General features: G+C 44.7%; 1 protein-coding gene across 1 annotated transcript in view; it reads right to left on the bottom strand.

The window, feature by feature from the left end:
• Positions 1-2,611: 2,611 nt before the first annotated feature.
• The window catches only part of LOC115079610, a 31,414-nt gene continuing 15,298 nt past the window's right edge, over positions 2,612-18,727 (bottom strand). Inside the window, exon 4 of the mRNA XM_029583304.1 lies at positions 2,612-4,768. Within this exon, the coding sequence (XP_029439164.1) occupies positions 4,539-4,768 (230 nt within the window). The 3' untranslated portion in view covers positions 2,612-4,538. The remainder of the gene's footprint in view (positions 4,769-18,727) is intronic.

Genomic DNA, 18,727 nt, shown 5'->3' with positions numbered 1-18,727 from the left:
GCTACCCCAGAAACTAGCATTGCATTGTTGGGTCTCTTCTAGTACATTTGAGTTCAGCAGAGGTCAGGGCCCCTGGTCTTCAGCCTATCCACCCGTGCTTAGACACATCTTGCTGCTGAATGTATCCAGCTATCTTAAAGCTAGCCAGATATGTTTATCCATTTAATTTTAGGTCAGGTCAGTGCTATGGTGGTGGACCCTTGGACTGGGGTGAGATTGGCTCAACCTGCAGGGAGGAGCCCTACACATTCTAATCGCCAGTGGGTGGACCCAGGTGAGGCAAAAACAAGTGGAGGCTTCACCTATACCAGCCCTTGTTCTGCTCGGGTTGAGCCTTTGGGTGCCAGGCCAGCAGGACGGAGGCGAGGGTCTCTGATAGGCGGAAAAGCAGAATCCAGGGTCAGGCCAAGGTCTGAGGCAGGCAGCGGTTGGGCATAGTAAGGTCCGGGCAATGGTCAAAACTTAGAATCCATCCAAGGAGAAAACAGGTGAGGGAAGACAGGAACAGATCAGGCAAAGCAGGAGCAGAATGGGCAGATGAGGCATGAATAAGCAGGAAGGCCGAAGCAACATGCACTAGCAAGTACCTGTCGCTGAGGCAAGAAAGGGTGTCTGGGGAGCCCTTAAATAGGCTCCATGTTGATGATGTCATCAGCAGGCATCAAGCCTTTCCCCGCTGCAAGTTCTTTCAAAAACTGGCCGTCGAGCGTTTGTGCGCCTATGGGGGACCACTGGGAGGCCACGATCAGGGTGGCATCCCGCCAAGCAGCAGAAGCCCAGCATCGAGGGGGAATGGCACAGCTCGTGGGGTTCTCCCGCAAGTTGCGAAATGCAACAGTCAGCGGCATGACCAAAGTTAGCCGCATAAATTAAACAGCTAACTCCAAAAATCAAAGTTAGCAGGTTAATTTATGTGGCTAACTCCACTCCTCCCTGAAATGCCTCCCGCCCACTCCCACAACATCCGGCTAAATTCTAATATGCAGGTTTTGCCATTTAGATGGATAACTTTTCCATCTAAATGTCTTTTGAATATCGACCTCTTGATAACCTCACTCGTCATACCCCTTTCCAGATCATTTATATATATATATTGAAAAGCACCGGTCCAAGTACAGATCCCTGAGGCACTCCACTGTTTACCCTTTTCCACTGAGAAAATTGACCATTTAATCCTACTCTCTGTTTCCTGTCTTTTAGCCAGTTTGCAATCCACGAAAGGACATCACCTCCTATCCCATGACTTTTTACTTTTCCTAGAAGCCTCTCATGAGGAACTTTATCAAACGCCTTCTGAAAATCCAAATATCCACCATTTCACCTTTATCCACAGGTTTATTAACTCCTTAAAAAACATGCAACTTGGTGAGGCAAGATTTCCCTTCTGTAATCCATGCTGGCTGTGTACCATTAAAGCATATCTTTCTTTATTTTCTGTGATTTTATTCTTTAGAATAGTTTTCATGATTTTTCCCAGCACTGAAGTCAGGCTCACCGATCTATAGTTTCCCAGATCACCCCAGAGCCCTTTTTAAAGTTCAGGATTACATTGGTCAATCTCTAGTCATCAGGTACAATGGCCAATGTTAATGATAGGTTAAAAATTAGTAGTAATAGATTTGTAATTTTATTTTTTAGTTTTTTCAGATCTCTGGATTTTATAGTATCTGTTCAGGGAAATTTGCTACTCTTCAATTTGTTAATCTGCTCTATTACGTCTTCCAGCTTCCTAGTGATTTCCAAACCGTCATCATTGAATATTTCTGGAATGGGTATCTCCCCACCATCCTCTTCAGTAAACACCAAAGAAAATAATTCATTTAATCTTTCCGCAATGGCCTTATCCATCCCTAAGTGCCCCTTTAACCCCTCGATCACCTAACGGTAAAACTCTTTCACAAGCTTCCTGCTTTGGATACATTTTTAAAAGTTTTTATTATGAGTTTTTGTCTCTATGGCTACCTTCTTTTCACATTTCTTTTTTGGCACATCTTATCAATGTTTTCCATCTAACTTGCCAATGCTTATGCTTTTTCCTGTTTTTCTCAGTTGGATCCTTTATCCAATTTTTGAAAGAAGTTCTTTTGACTAAAATAATCTCTTTCACCTCACCTTTAACCAGACTGGCAGTCGTTTGGCCTTCCTTCCACCTTTCTTAATGTGTGGAATACATCTGAACTGGGCTTCCAAGATGGTATTTTAAAACAATGACCATGCCTAATGTAAATTTTTAACCATTGTAGCTGCACCTTTTTTCTATTTTCCTCATTTTATCAAAGTCTCCCCTTTGAAACTTTAAAGTTAGAGTTGTAGTTTTACTTATTGCCCTTCCTCCAGTCATTAAGTCAGATTTGATTGCACTATGATCACTGTTGCTGAGCGGCTCCACCACCATTACCTCTTTAACGAGAGGTGAATGCGGATAACGGTAATTCAGAATCTCCCCCACCCCTACAGGTCATTCTACAAAATCAGAATCAGGCGGATCTGTTATTTTTTTTTATAAGGAATGCAGGGATTTTTCAGGAAACATTTATGTATAAATACAAATAGTAATGTAGTACATCTCTAACTATAATTAAAGGCACACACTACTTCAATTGATGCTAAAATTTTTATTTAAAAAATTATGTACTGTGCGAATCACTCTATAAATTTACCTTGATACCTTTACCCATTATTATTACCAAAAGAGATTATTAAAAGTTAGATATTTAGAGACAGAAGCAATGAATAAACTGAACTGCCCTGAGCTGGGGTTTCTCAAACTTGGGTATAGCCCAATCACACTGAGTTCGGATTTCTCACACTCTGCCATGTTTCAGTGAAATTCAGCTCATGTTTCTCACACTCAGGCATGGCTCACTCACACTGAGTTTGGGTTTCTCATAGTGTCCCACTCACCTTGATCTCGGTTTCCCACACTTAGGCCTGTCCCGGTCAAACTAAACTCAGTTTTCTCAAAGGCAGGAGTGTCCCAGTCACACTAAGACCAGGTTTCTCACACTCAGGAGTGTCCCAGTCACACTAAGATCAGGTTTCTCACACACAGGAATTATCCACTCACACTGAGTTCAGGTTTCTCACACTCAGGCCTGATCCAGTCACACTGAGCTTGGTTTTCTCACATTCAGCAGTGTCCCAGTTGCACTGATCTCAGGTTTCTTATATTCAGAAATTTCCCAGCCGCACTGAGTTTGGGTTTCTCACACTCAGGCCTGTCCCAGTCACACTGAGCTTGGTTTTCTCACATTCAGCAGTGTCCCAGTTGCACTGATCTCAGGTTTCTTATATTCAGAAATTTCCCAGCCGCACTGAGTTTGGGTTTCTCACACTCAGGCCTGTCCCAGTCACACTGAGCTTGGTTTTCTCACACTCAGGACTGTCCGAGTCACACTGAGCTTGGGTTTCTCACACTCAGGATTGTCCGAGTCACACTGAGCTCATATTTTTCACACTCAGGCCTGTCCCAGTCACACTGAGTTCAGGTCTCTCATACTCAGGAGTAATCCAGTCACTCTGAGCTTTGGTTTCTCACTTTCGGTTTGGGGTTTCTTCCCACTCAGGCCTGTCCCAGTTGCCTTTAGCTTGGGTTTCTCACATCCAGGAGTGTCCCAGTCACACTGAGCTTGGGTTTCCACAGAAACACAGAACATGATGGCAGACAGGAACCATTAGCCCAATGAAGTCCTCCTGGTTTCTTTACCAGTGCAATACCAAAGAGTCCAGTTGCCCTCAGGCTCTCTCCTCATTTCTTTTCCAATCAAAGATCCTCGGTTATCCCAGACTTTTCTGAATTCTGTTATTATTTCTGTTTCCTCCAGCTCCATGCATCCACCACCATCTCCATAAGAAATATTAACTGATGTTACTTCTGAATCTCCCTTCCTGATGCCTCATGCTGTCATTTCCTGCTCTAGAACATTTTTTCACAAAGAGATTTTGTCTTGTGTATTTATATATTTTAGTTATTTTAATATATCTAACATATTCACTCTGTCTCTTCTCTGGGGTGTAAATATCTATGTCTTTAAATTTCATCTTATATGCCTTGTGGTATAGATCCTCTCTCTGGACTGCCTACATCTGGCTACATCTTTTCTGAGGAAAGGCCTCCAAAATTGGAACCAGTATTCTGGATGAGGTATAGAGGCGTTTATCATCTCTTTCTTCTGCTGGCTATGCCTCTTGTTGTGCTTCCTAACATTTCCACCACATGATCACATTTCTCTACCTATGTGGCCAAGCATGTTTCTGGCTTTTATATCATCTTTTATATCATGCTACGTATGTGACAGACCGATCAGAGATTTGCAACGCTCAAACACGCCCTAATCATCTTGAGTATGCTCTCCCCAGCCTAGTGTGACATCATTTTAAATCAACACATTAGTGTCAAACTTCATTTACAGTAAAAAGAAATCAGTGTAGAATTTACAGTAAAGTGTCAGTACAATCATTCAGAACAGGAAACATTCTCAGCTACGTGTTAATATAATAACTCCTCTCCTATCTGCACGGAGGTCTCTTTCCTATCCTTATGCACGCTTTATATGCTCCAAGAGCTCCCGGTACTCTGGAGCATCTTTCTTCAGGTACTCCTCTCTCTCGATCCAAGAGCAGAAGGACTGGAGCTGCTCATCATCCAGGACATCCAGCTCGTGGTACTTATTCATCAGCTTATAGAATCCCATCTGGTAGTAAGCATTCATCCCTTGCTCAGACATTCCTTTTGGATCCCAACGCCACGTGGAGACAGATTCCAGTCCTGAGGAAGGAGAAGGATCAGTATCAATGACACAGCATGAGGACTCCTGCCATACAGACTCGTTAATGTGGTGCCTACTTTTCCCTTAGCTCTGCTAGTTATTAACATTGCAGCTAGCTACACAAATCCAACCCATGGATACCTGTGTTTCTTCTGGGGCTTCCAAACTTTCATCATTCTTAGTAACTCAGTAAGTGATAGCAGATAAAGACCAAAATGGTCCATTCAATCTGCCTAGCTGAGATTCATCCACTTTTGATAGATGTGCATATAAAGCAAGTTTGCTTACCATATACAGTGTTTTCCCTAGATTATAGGATGAATTAGCCATTTCATGGGGTTGATGTCATCCAAAGGCATCCAACAAACTCATCTCTCCAAGCTAGTAGAGCTTTGAGTTCTACTGAGCATGTGTAGGAGTTCGCACATGGGCATTGCCTCATGAGCCTCCTCAGTCTATAACAGAGCTAGGTAGTCAACTCTTCAGGGAGAAAGCAGGCATTCCATGGCTAATTCACTTTGCTATCTGTGGAAACTATCTTTTAGAGTAAGAAAACTTGCTTTTTCCATTGATAAGCAGGCTGAATTAACCTTAATTTGTGGGTTGTCCCAAGCTGGGAGTTACAGAAGAGTGTGTACTGAGTAAGCGACCCAGACTCAAATGTGGAGAATGGACTACTGCGAGAGCATATTTTGCAAAACCACCTACCCAAATTTACTGTCAGTCCTTGAGAGGTTGTTCAGACAGAATTTGGATGTAAAGGTGTCAGCTTTACAGATGTGTTCAAAGGGGACTTCTCAGAGACGAGCAACAGAAGCAGCCATAGCTCTCACTTGATGAGATTTTACAGAGACAGTGGCCTGCTAAGGTGTAGCAGTGTTGAATGTGCTCAGCTATCCAGTTGGATAAAGTACACTTGGCAACTGGCACACCTAGTCTGTTAGAACTGTATGATACAAAGAGCTGAGAAGACTGGAGATGTGGCTGAGTTTGTTTTTTGTAATAAGCTAGTACTCATTTACAGTCCAAGGTATGAAGGGTGTTTTTCTCCTTCATGTGCATAAGGGCTTGCAGAAAAGGTAGATAATGCTATCAATTGATTGCTATGAAAAGCAAAGAATACCTTTGGAAGAAATATTGAGTGAGAATGGAGGACCACCATGTTGTGGAGGAACTGCATGTATGGTGGGGAGTGAACAAGCGCCTGGGATTCTCTGACTCTTCTAGTTAAAGTTACTGATATAGGAGGTGCCCTGGAGCAGGTGAGGAGACCCGGCCTCACCTGCTCCAGGGCCGATGGCAGATGACAGCGCCCCCAGAAGGATATCCTGAGAGGGACCACTGGCTTGGCTGGAGTATGGAGACAAACACAGATAGTTCTTTATTAGACAGGAAGTAGAACCACCAGAGGTGGCAGTAGTGAGCTGATGTGCCCGGCAGGGCCGAAGTCCCTTTGATACTGGAATTGCGGTCTCTGGGTTGCTTGAGCTGTAGAGAGAGACTATTGGTAGTGAGTAGACAGGGTATGCTGGATACATAACCAGTAGAAGATGATACACTCACAATTGTAGATATCTGTAATGGCTTCTATGCAACAGAGTCTTCAGTATATTCAAGAAACATAGAAACATAGAAATGACGGCAGAAGAAGACCGAATGGCCCAGCCAGTCTGCCCAGCAAGCTTCACACATTTTTTCTCTCATACTTATCTGTTTCTCTTAGCTCTTTGTTCTATTCCCCTTCCACCCCCACCATTAATGTAGAGAGCAGTGATGGAGCTGCATCCAAGTGAAATATCTAGCTTGATACTTGCATGGCATCCACTATCGCTCTACTATTTTTAGTTTCTGCAGATGGGATTTTCCAGTCTACATCTGGCATATTAAAGTCACCCACGATCACCACTTCTCCCTTCTTACCTATCTTATGGATGTCTTCAACCAGATCTCTGTCCAGCTCTTCCTTTTGGTTTGGAGGCCTGTAAACCACTCCAATATAAATGGACGCTCCGTCATCTTTTTTTAGGTCGACCCATAGAGCTTCTTCCAAGCAACTGAGCTTCCTTGTAGCTCAGTTGCTTGGATGTTGTTTCTGACATAAAGAGCCTCCCTGGAGACCCGCGCCGATGCACGGGAAAGACGGGCACCAGACTCCTGCAGCTTTCCCTGACGCTGCCGCAGTGGCCCGCCATCGGGGTTCAGGAAGGGGGCCATGGCCACGGCCGTCCGCAGCCATGGAACACAACACTAGAGCCTCCTGCCCCTCCACCCTGGCTTCTTTTCTGCAACTGAAAAATCTTGCCACCTTCAAGTTGGCCCTCGTTGCCATGAGATACAACTGAGGAATGCCCCGTCTGGCACACACACAATCCCAGGCCTCTGGGGATAACTCCTAATCCCCCAGGTCTAGCTGCTGTCTGCTGAGGAAGTCCGCTTGAACATTGCCCACTCCCACAACTTGAGATGCTGCTCAAGGTGGTGATCCGCCCAAACAACTATATGCTGAACCTCCAGAGCCACCCTGTGACTCTTCATCCCCCCTTGATGATTGATGTACGCCACCGTCATTGCATTGTCCAAGAAGATTCTCACTATACGCCCTTTAACCCATGGTATAAATGCCTCCAGGGCTGTGCAAACTGCCCTTGTCTCCAGGAGATTGATGGGCCAGGCCACCTCCGCTGTTGACCAAAGACCTTGGGCAGACCATCCCTGACACACCACTCCCAAACCCTTGAGGCTGGCATCTGTGGTCACTGCTACCCAATCTGGGGCCTCCAGATCCACTCCCTTCTCCAAGTTGTGGTGGGAGAGCCACCATGAGAGACTGGACCTGGATTCTCCTAGAAGAGGTAAAGGTAGGAGATATTCCTCTGACAATGGATTCCATCTGGACAAAAGTGCATTTTGCAAAGGTCACATGTGAGCAAAGGCCCACAGAACCAAATCCAACATGGAAACCATGAAGCCCAGGACCTGCAAATAATCCTGACATTTTGCACTGGCAGATAGAGTAGGCATGTCACCTGCACCTGTCACTTCGACACTCTGTCTGTGGGCAGGACCCTACCTTTCTGGATGTTGAATCACACTCTCAGATGCTCCAGTGACTGGATCAGCACCAGATAACTCTTTGCTGCATAAAGCACCCAACCCAGAGAACTCAATATGTTATTCACTCACTGAATGGATCGACTGCACTTCTCCTCCGTATTTGCTTGAATGAGCCAATCGTCCAGATATAGATGAACCAAAATCCCCTCTCACCTCAAGACTGCCGCCACCATGACCATCATTTTTGTGAAGGTTCATGATGCAATGGCCTATCCGAAGGGAAGATCCAGGAACTTAAAATGCTGACCCAGCACCATGAACCATAGAAACCTATGATGGTCTCTTTGAATGAGAATATGGAGGTAGGCCTCCATCAGGTCCATCAATACCAAGAACTCTGCTCTGCAGACAGCTGCTATAACTGTGTGCAACATCTCCATTCAAAAATGTGGAACCCGTAAAGTTACATTCACCTTTTGGAAATCTAAACTGGGCTGGAAGGTGCTCTCCTTTTTGAAAATCACAAAATAAATGGAGTACCTACCCTGTCCCTGCTCGGACAACAGAACTGGAACTATGGCTTCTAACTTTTGTTATCTCTGTAGAGTCCCCTCTATTGATTCCTGTTTGCTTCGAGATGAGCAGTGAGACTCTAGAAAAGCGTTCTTGACAGGGCATGCAAATTCTAATGCATAGCCATCTCTTACCACCTCCAGAACCCAATGATCTGTGGTAATCTTGGCCCATTCCTGATAAAATCAAGACAACTTGGCTTCATTTTGCTGACTTTCCTCCTCCGGTCCCCTGACGAAGGGGCTGCTGTCTACCCAAAGACTGCTTTGGCCCTGAACCTAAAGAACTCTTTCCTAAACGAAACCATCACATATCCTGAAAATGGGACCGGGGAGGGAAAACCTTCTTGTCGTTCCTCTTATCTTCAGGCAACTTATTCCTAAAGTCTTCATCAACTGATCCAAATCCTCCCCAAACAAGAGCTTCCCTTTAAAGGGGCGATTACACAACTGAGACTTGAACCACATCATCCAACCAATTGTGCAACCATATTTGTCTGTGCACTGCCACCGCCGACACCATGCTCCTGGCCAAAGTATGCACCAAGTCATACAGTGTATCTGCCACATAAGCCACTCCAGCTTCCAGCCACGCAGACTGCATAGCGCTGAACTCCCCAGCTGAGGCCTGCTCCTGAGCTTTCTGAACCCAGCACAAACAGGCCCTCTGCATCATACTGCCACAAATCACCACCTTCAGGCTTAAGGCAGAAACTTCAAACATCCGTTTTAACTGAATCGCCAATTTACGGCCCTGAACATCCTTTAGAGTGGCTGAACCCACCACTGGAATTGTTGTCTTTTCGGTAATAGCAGACACAGATGCATCCACTTTTGGAACCCTTAAGAGATTCAGGTTCTCTTCCATCCTCAGGTAGAGCTTTACCATTGCCCTACCGACTTTCAAGACCACCTCTGGGAAGTCCCATTCTCGGTTTACAAGCTTTCGCATTTTCTTAGGCAGTGGGAAGGCACTAAAGGGACCACACAGACCATCCAGAGATTCACCTCTTCATTATCTGACTCCTCCAGAGCAACCTTAACCCCTAGCTCCTCTAAAACCTGGGGAATGAGGGCATGCAACTCCTCCTTCTTCAAAGGCAGACTACCCCGGGGTCATTCCCTCTGTCTCGGGCATCTCATCCATATCAGGGTCATCCTTATTCACATCAGGATTGCATGCAGGTCCACATCTGCGTCTACATCTGGGTCCGCTCCATGAGGACTTGCAGGATCCTACTGTGGGTCATTAGTTGTCCAAATCCCTGGGATTGCTCTCGGTTCCTGCGTGATTGAGACCCAGACGTCTCAAAAGAATCCCAGAGCCTCCTGAAGACACAACCTTCAGTCTCTTAGCAGAGCAACATGGCTGTCTGTCTCTGAGATGCTTCCCCCATGTTCCCTTTCCCATTAGAAGGGCCCTTATGCAGGAGCAGGACAAATGCCGAAGAAAACTCCTCTAGATCCTCAGCACCCTGACCGTGGAGACTTTTCCTCAGACTCCCCTCCCTTATCTGGATCCTCTGCAGCAGCCTGATCCACAGGCGAAAAAGGAGGAGGGGTATCCCTGGACTCCCTGGAGGACACGGGCCTTTGACCTCGATCATCTGCAGGCCTGGCTACCAAATTCGATCCCCCTGGGCCTGCAGCCATGGCCCCCAATGACCTGGGGGGCTCTTTTATCAATAGTTGTGCCTGCACACAGCCTGTACAGAGGGCACATGCATTGAGCCTCCCAGACCAGAGGCCGCCAGCTCTGTACACTGCCATGTGCAATTTCGGCACCATTCCCCACTCGGCACAAACGTCAGCGCTAAGGGGAAAAAATAGCCTGCGTGCACCGACCAACAAGAACAGGCTGCACACGTGGTCTGCATGCCGAGCCACGTGGCCACACCAGTCTGAAGTGCATGCGGCAAACCTCCTCCAAACACAGGATCTCCTGGTGGCAGGAAAAAGGGCAGGGTCCTAACTCACTCCCTCTTGGTGGCACTGATAGCTCCCACCACCGAACATACCTCCGCCGCTGAGCCGAGACTGAAGCTCCTGGATTCACCTAATCTTCCTCTCTATTTTTTTTTTAACTTAATATAAACTCAAAATAACAAACAGGAATACTTCCCTGTCCGAGGATGATGGCTTGATGGAGGATATCTCAGAGGCAATGAGGGAGCCAGTCCCCTGGCTTTCAGGGCCTCCGGAAGCAGCGGGCTACAGTCAAGACAGGGGTCACCCAGCTCCACCTGAGGGATGGTCCTCAAAGATACCTAACACCTCAGGGAGCCTCAGTCCAATCTCAGGCCTTCTGCTAACGCCAAATTCTTTATTTTTTTTTTATCAAACTGCTGATTTACACTCTCCATCTGCTGGAGACAGAGAAATACTGAGGGGACTGCAGGTGGCACTCTCAGCTATATAATATTGCTCAAAGTTTTGGTCTCTGCCTCCATCTTCTGGTAGGGATGCAAAACCCACTTGTCTGGACTGACCTGGGTGATGCAACATTTCCCTTGGGTACATCCATGCTGACTGTGTCCCAATAAACCATATCTATCTATATATTGTAAACCACCTTGAATAGTTCACTATATATAGAAAAATTGAGAAATAAATACATTTTCTGTGATTTTGTTCTTTAGAATAGTTTCCACTATTTTTCCTGGCACTGAAGTCAGGCTCACTGGTCTATAGTTTCCTGCTTCACCTCTGAGGCCCCTTTTAAACATTGGGGTTACAATGGCCACCCTCCAGTCTTCAGGTACAATGGATGATTTTAATGACTGGTTACAAATTACTAGTAACAGATTTGAAATTTAATTTTAGAATTCTTTCAGAACCCTGTGGTGTATTATCATCTGGTCTGGGCAATTTGCTACTCTTCAGTTTGTCAATTTGGCCTACCACATCTTCCAGGCTCACCGTGATTTAGTTAATTTCATCTGAATCTTCACCCTTGAAAACCATCTCCGGAACTGGTATCTCTCCAACATCCTCATTAGTAAACACCGAAGCAAATAATGAATCTAATCTTTCCACGATGGCCTTATCTACATAAGTATCACATAGTCTCACAATGGAGTATGAAATGAGAAACCTTGAATTTAATAAAGTTGGACCATCATAACACTCCACAGATGCTGAATGTAATGTAATTTAGAATTCAGTATTTTTACTGCTAAGAGTCGTAAATAATCATTGGTCCTTTTCCTTTTAGCTCAATAAATTTTGAAATGTTTTAATGCTCATAAAAATATACTTCCCTGGAAAAGTGCTCAGCAAGTCCAAGCCCATAGGTATAGAGTACAATTTATATTGGTTTATTTTACAGAAAGTGCACCCTGTATTCCAATCTATCCCCAGATTTGCATTTTCTAGTGATTGATTGTAACATTAAAGATCAGGTTGTGCACTCGTCATTATATACCTCAAACAACTTCCATCGACTTGGATGTTTGTCATGATTGTACTTCATGTGCCTTGAGACTTCAATTTGATCATGGTTTTTTCTCCAGCTGGACACAGACTCAAATAATTGCCAACAGGAATTTCCTGCAAATCCAACTTTGTAGTATGTCTGATTGTGTGCCCATGTAATATGAAGCATATATAGGCATGACTAGACGTATGATTAGGACATGTCTTGTTGAACATAGGAGCTGCTTAAGACTTGTAAAATGGAAGCTCCCTTAGTGTCTAATTTTATGCAATTTAACCATACATTTGAAGACTAAGTGAACCATTTTGGAAATTATACCGCCTCATTAGAGAGTTGGAGATCGCATCAAAAAGCTGTTACAACAAGAGCAGAGGTGGATTTTTCACATGAAAACAGTGACACTGCATGTTTTAAACAAAGAAATCAGGAGGGCAGCACTGTTCTGATGTAATTAATTTTTTGGCCACTCTGACACCCTCATACGTGAATAGACGTCATACCTGGTAGGTGTGTATAAAGAAGGTGAAATGACAGCACTATCCCTATGGGCTTGGGCTTGCTGAGCATTTTTCCGGGGAAGTATATTATTTTTATGAGCATTTAAAAATTTAAAAATTTATTGAGTTAGAGGAATTGTCACCAAAGAACCGATGATTATTTATGACCATTAGCAGCGAAAATACTGAATTTTAAATTACACTAAATTCAGCATCTGTGAGATGATATGATGGTCCCACTTATTAAATTCAAGGTTTCTCATTTCATATGTGACATGTATTAGATTTTGTATGCAACATTTCTTATATTATCTCGTTTGCACTCTTCTGGACTTTTTTTGGTATACTTATCTACATAAGCACAGAAGAATATCAGATATGCCACACTGGGACAGACCAAGGGTCCATCAAACTTAGTATTCTGTCTTCAACAGTGGTCAATCCAAGTCACAAGTACCTGGCAAGTACCCACAAATGAAATAGATCTCAAGTTACTATACTTTATTGATTAATAGCAGTTTATGGATTTTCCTCTAGGAATTATCCAAACCTTTTTAAAACCCACTTTCACTAACTGCCCTAACCACATCCTGTGGCAATGAATTATTTCCTAACTGCCCCTTTTTACCCACAATAATCTAATGGTCCATCCAACTCCCTCGCAGTGTCCCTGATTTGGAAATATTTTTTAAACGGTTTTATTATGGAGGAGGGTCACGTGATGCGAGGAGGAGGTCACGTGATGCGATAGCCTGATAAGCCACGCTTCTCAGAGCTCCGGGTGCTGGCCCGCGAAAAGCTAAATTTTTGAGGTGTCAAAACACTCGTAATCGATAGCGGGGGGTACTAAAAGGCAGCGGAGCAGCTTGGGACGTCAGCGATTCGAGTTGTAGACTGCTCAGAATGTCGGCAAAAATGCCCCGCAAAGAAAAGAAAAACCTAAAAGTGGAGGGGCTGAGCAGAAAATGCTGGACGGCGGGAAGCAGCAGGAAATGGCGAGTCTGGATGAGGCGGGTGATCTCTCATAAGAACATAAGAAAATGCCATACTGGGTCAGACCAAGGGTCTATCAAGCCCAGCATCCTGTTTCCAACAGTGGCCAATCCAGGCCATAAGAACCTGGCAAGTACCCAAACACTAAGTCTATTCCATGTTACCATTGCTAATGGCAGTGGCTATTCTCTAAGTGAACTTAATAGCAGGTAATGGACTTCTCCAAGAACTTATCCAATCCTTTTTTAAACACAGCTACACTAACTGCACTAACCACATCCTCTGGCAACAAATTCCAGAGTTTAATTGTGCGTTGAGTAAAAAAGAACTTTCTCCGATTAGTTTTAAATGTGCCCCATGCTAACTTCATGGAGTGCCCCCTAGTCTTTCTACTATCCGAAAGAGTAAATAACCGATTCACATCTATCCGTTCTAGACCTCTCATGATTTTAAACATCTCTATCATATCCCCCCTCAGCCGTCTTTTCTCCAAGCTGAAAAGTCCTAACCTCTTTAGTCTTTCCTCATAGGGGAGTTGTTCCATTCCCCTTATCATTTTGGTTGCCCTTCTCTGTACCTTCTCCATCGCAATTATATCTTTTTTGAGATGCGGCGACCAGAATTGTACACAGTATTCAAGGTGCGGTCTCACCATGGAGCGATACAGAGGCATTATGACATTTTCCGTTTTATTCACCATTCCTTTTCTGTCTTAGAAGCGTTGGAGCCCAATTTTACTGGAATCGCTGAAAACTTTGCCACACTTAAAGAATCGCTCACTGATATCGGTCACAGGATTGATATTACAGAGGGCCGTATAGCGGCAGTGGAGGAAGATCAGCAAGCCCTCGTGGCGCAAATTACTGCATTGGAGACCGCAGCAAGCACAACAGACGCCAAACTAGAGGACTTGGAAAATAGAGCTAGAAGAAATAATTTAAAATTCATGGGCCTGCCGGAGGAGATTCAGGAGGGTGAGTTACAAGCTATTCTTGAATCCTGGCTTCCTGGGGCCTTAAGTGTGGAATCCTTAGAGGGCCGGCTTACAATAGAAAGGGCTCACAGGCTGGGCCTCCGGAGAGACTCTGATACGCGCCCCCGCCTAGTGATAGCATGCTTCATGAATTGGGCGCAACATGCTACTATCCTTGCGGCTTACCAGAAAAAAAGAGACTTAAAGTATAAAGATCACAAAATAGTGATATTTCAAGATTTTTCCGCTGCGGTGGCAGCCAAGCGACGATTGTTTTCGGCTACCTGTAATGACCTATACAATAAGAACATCAGATTTGCGCTCCAGTATCTGGCTTTATTAAAAATCTGGCGAGATGGCAAGGTGAGCACCTTTGATTCCCCAGAGAAAGCTACTGCCTGGTTGGGAACCCCTGGAAACAATAAGTAGGCATGGGGACAAGCTCCCAGACATTGGAACTGCTGCGAGAGGAAGGCTATTTACAAGTACAGCGGCTATTGCCAGATAGCGCGATGATGTGCAGCAAGCTGATTAGTGTGTGGTCCGATTGCTGAGCAGTGATTTGTAGGCTGAGAGGGAGGATCATGTTATGAAGCGGTTCGGACATTTTGGATAATGGCATGCTTCCCGTTTATAGAAGGTTGAGTTTCCAGGGAGGACATGCGCCTTGGCCGGTATGACAACATGAGGCTGCTGTGTGATCTGCCCTGGAGTGTACCAGGTCAGCTATGCCTATGGCTGGCGAGGGTCACATGCGTTACTGACTACCAAGTGGATGAAGTCCTCAGCCAGGTTATGGGACTTGTATGGGTCTTGCACGACCCTGGGGACCTACCTTCTGGCAGTCACCAGTTCGTAATGTTCAGTTTTGTTCACATACTGACTGCACCTGATAATATGCTGGTTCTTGGGTTGTAACATTGTTAATGCATAAACCATGTTCTGTAGCTAACTATGAAGATAAGTTGTCATGACTATGGGTTCTGTAGTTAATTCTGTATACAGTGGGCCAGCACCTGGTCGCATCGTAAAACGGACCTCTAGCCCATCGATGTGGGCAGGATTGATTATACTGTTTATAGTTGTGGGGGGGATGGGGTACAGGGATGGGGGGAACTCAAAGGGGGGACATACACCATACTAGGGTAAACGATTGGATAGATACAGTAGCTTAGGACTTGAGGGGGGGAGGTCCAGGCTGGGAGACCGATCCCCTTAAAATAAAAAAAAAGGCTCCAATGGTACACGACTGCATTGGCCACAGGATAGGTTATACACAATATATCTCCTGGAATGTAGGTGGAATAAATACGCCTATTAAGCGGAAAAAGATACTTAATGCATTACAAAGACAAAAAGTGGGGACAGCAGCCCTTCAAGAAACTCATTTGTCATCCGCTGAAAGTCTTAAATTGAAACGGCAATTGGACGTAAGGCCGGAGTTGTACTCTTAATCCATAAGAGCCTTAAATTTGAATTACTGAAACAGGAATCTGATGCCCAAGGACGGTTTCTAATTCTAGTTGGCAAGATGACTGGCAGGGAGGTAACAATCTGCAATGTATATGCGCCGAATGTGTATACCCACTCTTTCTTTCAGGGGCTGGTGGGACAATTACTGGGCATATCTCGGGGCTCCCTGGTTCTATTAGGTGATTTTAATTGCGTGGGGGACCCCAGTGTAGACCGCTCTCGGCCCGCACCTAACTCACCTAATATGATGGGGAAAGGGATTTCATACCTCTGTGCTGAGTTACATTTGTTGGATATTTGGCGGACGCTTAACCCGACAGAGAGGGATTATACTCATGTTTTGAAGGCGCACTCGACGTTATCCAGAATTGACTATGTGCTGGTTTCTTCATCACTATTGCCTCAGATAGGACAGGTTAAAATTGGTCCTATAGAAATCTCAGACCATGCAATTATCTGGGTGGAAATTGGAGATGAACTTGGGGAGACTCCATATCGGCTTTGGAGATTCCCTGGCCATTTACAAGGGGATTCTAAATTCCGGGACTTTCTAATCAATAAATGGGATGATTTTGCGCACAATAATAGGGAACATAAGAACGATCTGTGGTTGTACTGGGCAACCAGCAAGGCAGTAATGAGGGGAGAAATTACCTCCTATATGATAGCACAATCAAGGGCGATGGCTAGTACTATAGTACGTTTGGAAACACAGTTGAGACAGGCCAGGCAACAGATGGCGCAAGTGCAATCTCCCCAGGCCCAAATGCATTATCATGACATTTTGCGTATTTTGAATGGGATACTGCATGAGAGAGCACAGAGGGGACTGCAGCGGGGTGCTCATAAACTCTTTAGGTTTGGTAATAAGTCTGGGAGGGTTCTTGCAAATATGGTTTGTTTAGCCAGGGGGAGTACAGTGATTGACAAGTTGAGGATGGTCGCTGCATCTCAAAAAAGATATAATTGCGATGGAGAAGGTACAGAGAAGGGCTACCAAAATGATAAGGGGAATGGAACAACTCCCCTATGAGGAAAGACTAAAGAGGTTAGGACTTTTTAGTTTGGAGAAGAGACGACTGAGGGGGGATATGATAGAGGTGTTTAAAATCATGAGAGGGTCTAGAACGGGTAGATGTGAATCGGTTATTTACTCTTTCGGATAGTAGAAAGACTAGGGGGCACTCCATGAAGTTAGCATGGGGCACATTTAAAACTAATCGGAGAAAGTTCTTTTTTACTCAACGCACAATTAAACTCTGGAATTTGTTGCCAGAGAATGTGGTTAGTGCAGTTAGTATAGCTGTGTTTAAAAAAGGATTGGATAAATTCTTGGAGGAGAAGTCCATTATCTGCTATTAAGTTCACTTAGAGAATAGCCACTGCCATTAGCAATGGTTACATGGAATAGACTTAGTTTTTGGGTACTTGCCAGGTTCTTATGGCCTGGATTGGCCACTGTTGGAACAGGATGCTGGGCTTGATGGACCCTTGGTCTGACCCAGTATGGCATTTTCTTCTTCTTAGGAAGGGAGATGGGACACCATTAACGACTGGGAGGGAGATATGTGCAGAGTTCCGGGATTTTTATGAGAGGCTCTATTCTGAAGACAGATGGGGGGGGGGGGGTATAGCTCAAGAGGAGGACTATTTCCGTGATTTGCACATACCAAAAATAGACCCCAAAAACTAGCTTCTCTTAATAAGCCTATACAATTGGACGAATTAAGGAGCGCTATTATGGCAAGTAAGGCGAACAAAGCCCCAGGCCCGGACGTCTTTAGCGCCGAGTACTATAAATGTCTAATTTCCCGGGCCACTGAAGACTTGCTTCTTTTTTATAGAGAGGCTCAACGGCATGGGCAGTTCCCAGAGGAGACCACGAGAGCATTTATCACTGTTCTTGAGAAGCCGGGTAAGGACTTGGCCTCCCCGGCGGCCTATCGACCGATATCTCTTTTAAATTTTGAAGCCAACTTATTTGCAAAAATAATGGCGGACAGGATGAGTGGTGTTTTTCCAGACCTTATTACAGATAATCAGGTAGGCTTTGTCAAAGGTCAGGCAATCAGCACAAATATCACAAAATTGATTATAGCAATGGAGGAATGCCATAAACAGGGGACTCCAGCAATCCTAATGGGCTTTGATTCAGAAAAAGCCTTCGATAGGGTTTCCTGGGATTACCTGTTCTCGGTCCTGGGGAGATACAGTTTGAAGGAGAGAGAGTTCACAATATCAGGATGCTCTATCATGCTCCCAAATCTGCTATTCGGGCGAATGGTCAGGTTTCAGAAGATTTCAGATTATATCGGGGGTGCCAGACAAGGATGCCCTCTGTACCATTATTGTACATCCTCTCAATTGATCTGCTTTTACGGAAAATAGAAGCTGATCCACAGATTAAGGTGTTCATTTGGGGGAGGCAGGAATTTAAAGTATCTGCTTTTGCAGATGATGTTTTTGGTGTTCCTTACTTCCCCGCAAGGTTCCCTTGAAAGAGTACTAGCCCATCAGAGACTGTTTGGGTCCTTTGCAGGGTTGAAAATAAATGTGGACAAATCAGAGGCTATGGATCTGGGGATGTCGGTACGCCAAAATTGGACCTGGGATTTTCTACTGAAGTGGGCAGGTAATACTATGCGATATTTGGGTATTCTGCTGACTAGAGATGTCACGAAGCTTCAGGAGATGAATATTCGTCCCCTATTACACAATATGACTAAGAAACTGCAAATGTGGAAATCCCTTCCGTTGTCTTTGAAAGGCAGAATTGCGCTGTTAAAAATGTTTGGAATTGCCTAGATGGCTGTATGTTTTACAACAATTACCTATCTGGTTAAATAAGGCGGACATTGTAGGCATAAACAGGGTTATACGTACATTCCTGTGGGGTGGACGCAAACCCAGATTAGCCCTAAAGACACTTCAGCTCCCCAGTAGGCAAGGGGGGTTGGCGT

This window comes from Rhinatrema bivittatum, chromosome 1, assembly GCF_901001135.1.
Source record: "Rhinatrema bivittatum chromosome 1, aRhiBiv1.1, whole genome shotgun sequence".
Classification (NCBI taxonomy): domain Eukaryota; kingdom Metazoa; phylum Chordata; class Amphibia; order Gymnophiona; family Rhinatrematidae; genus Rhinatrema; species Rhinatrema bivittatum.
Note: the sequence above shows the minus strand (reverse complement) of the source record. Positions and strands in the feature narration are given on the sequence as shown.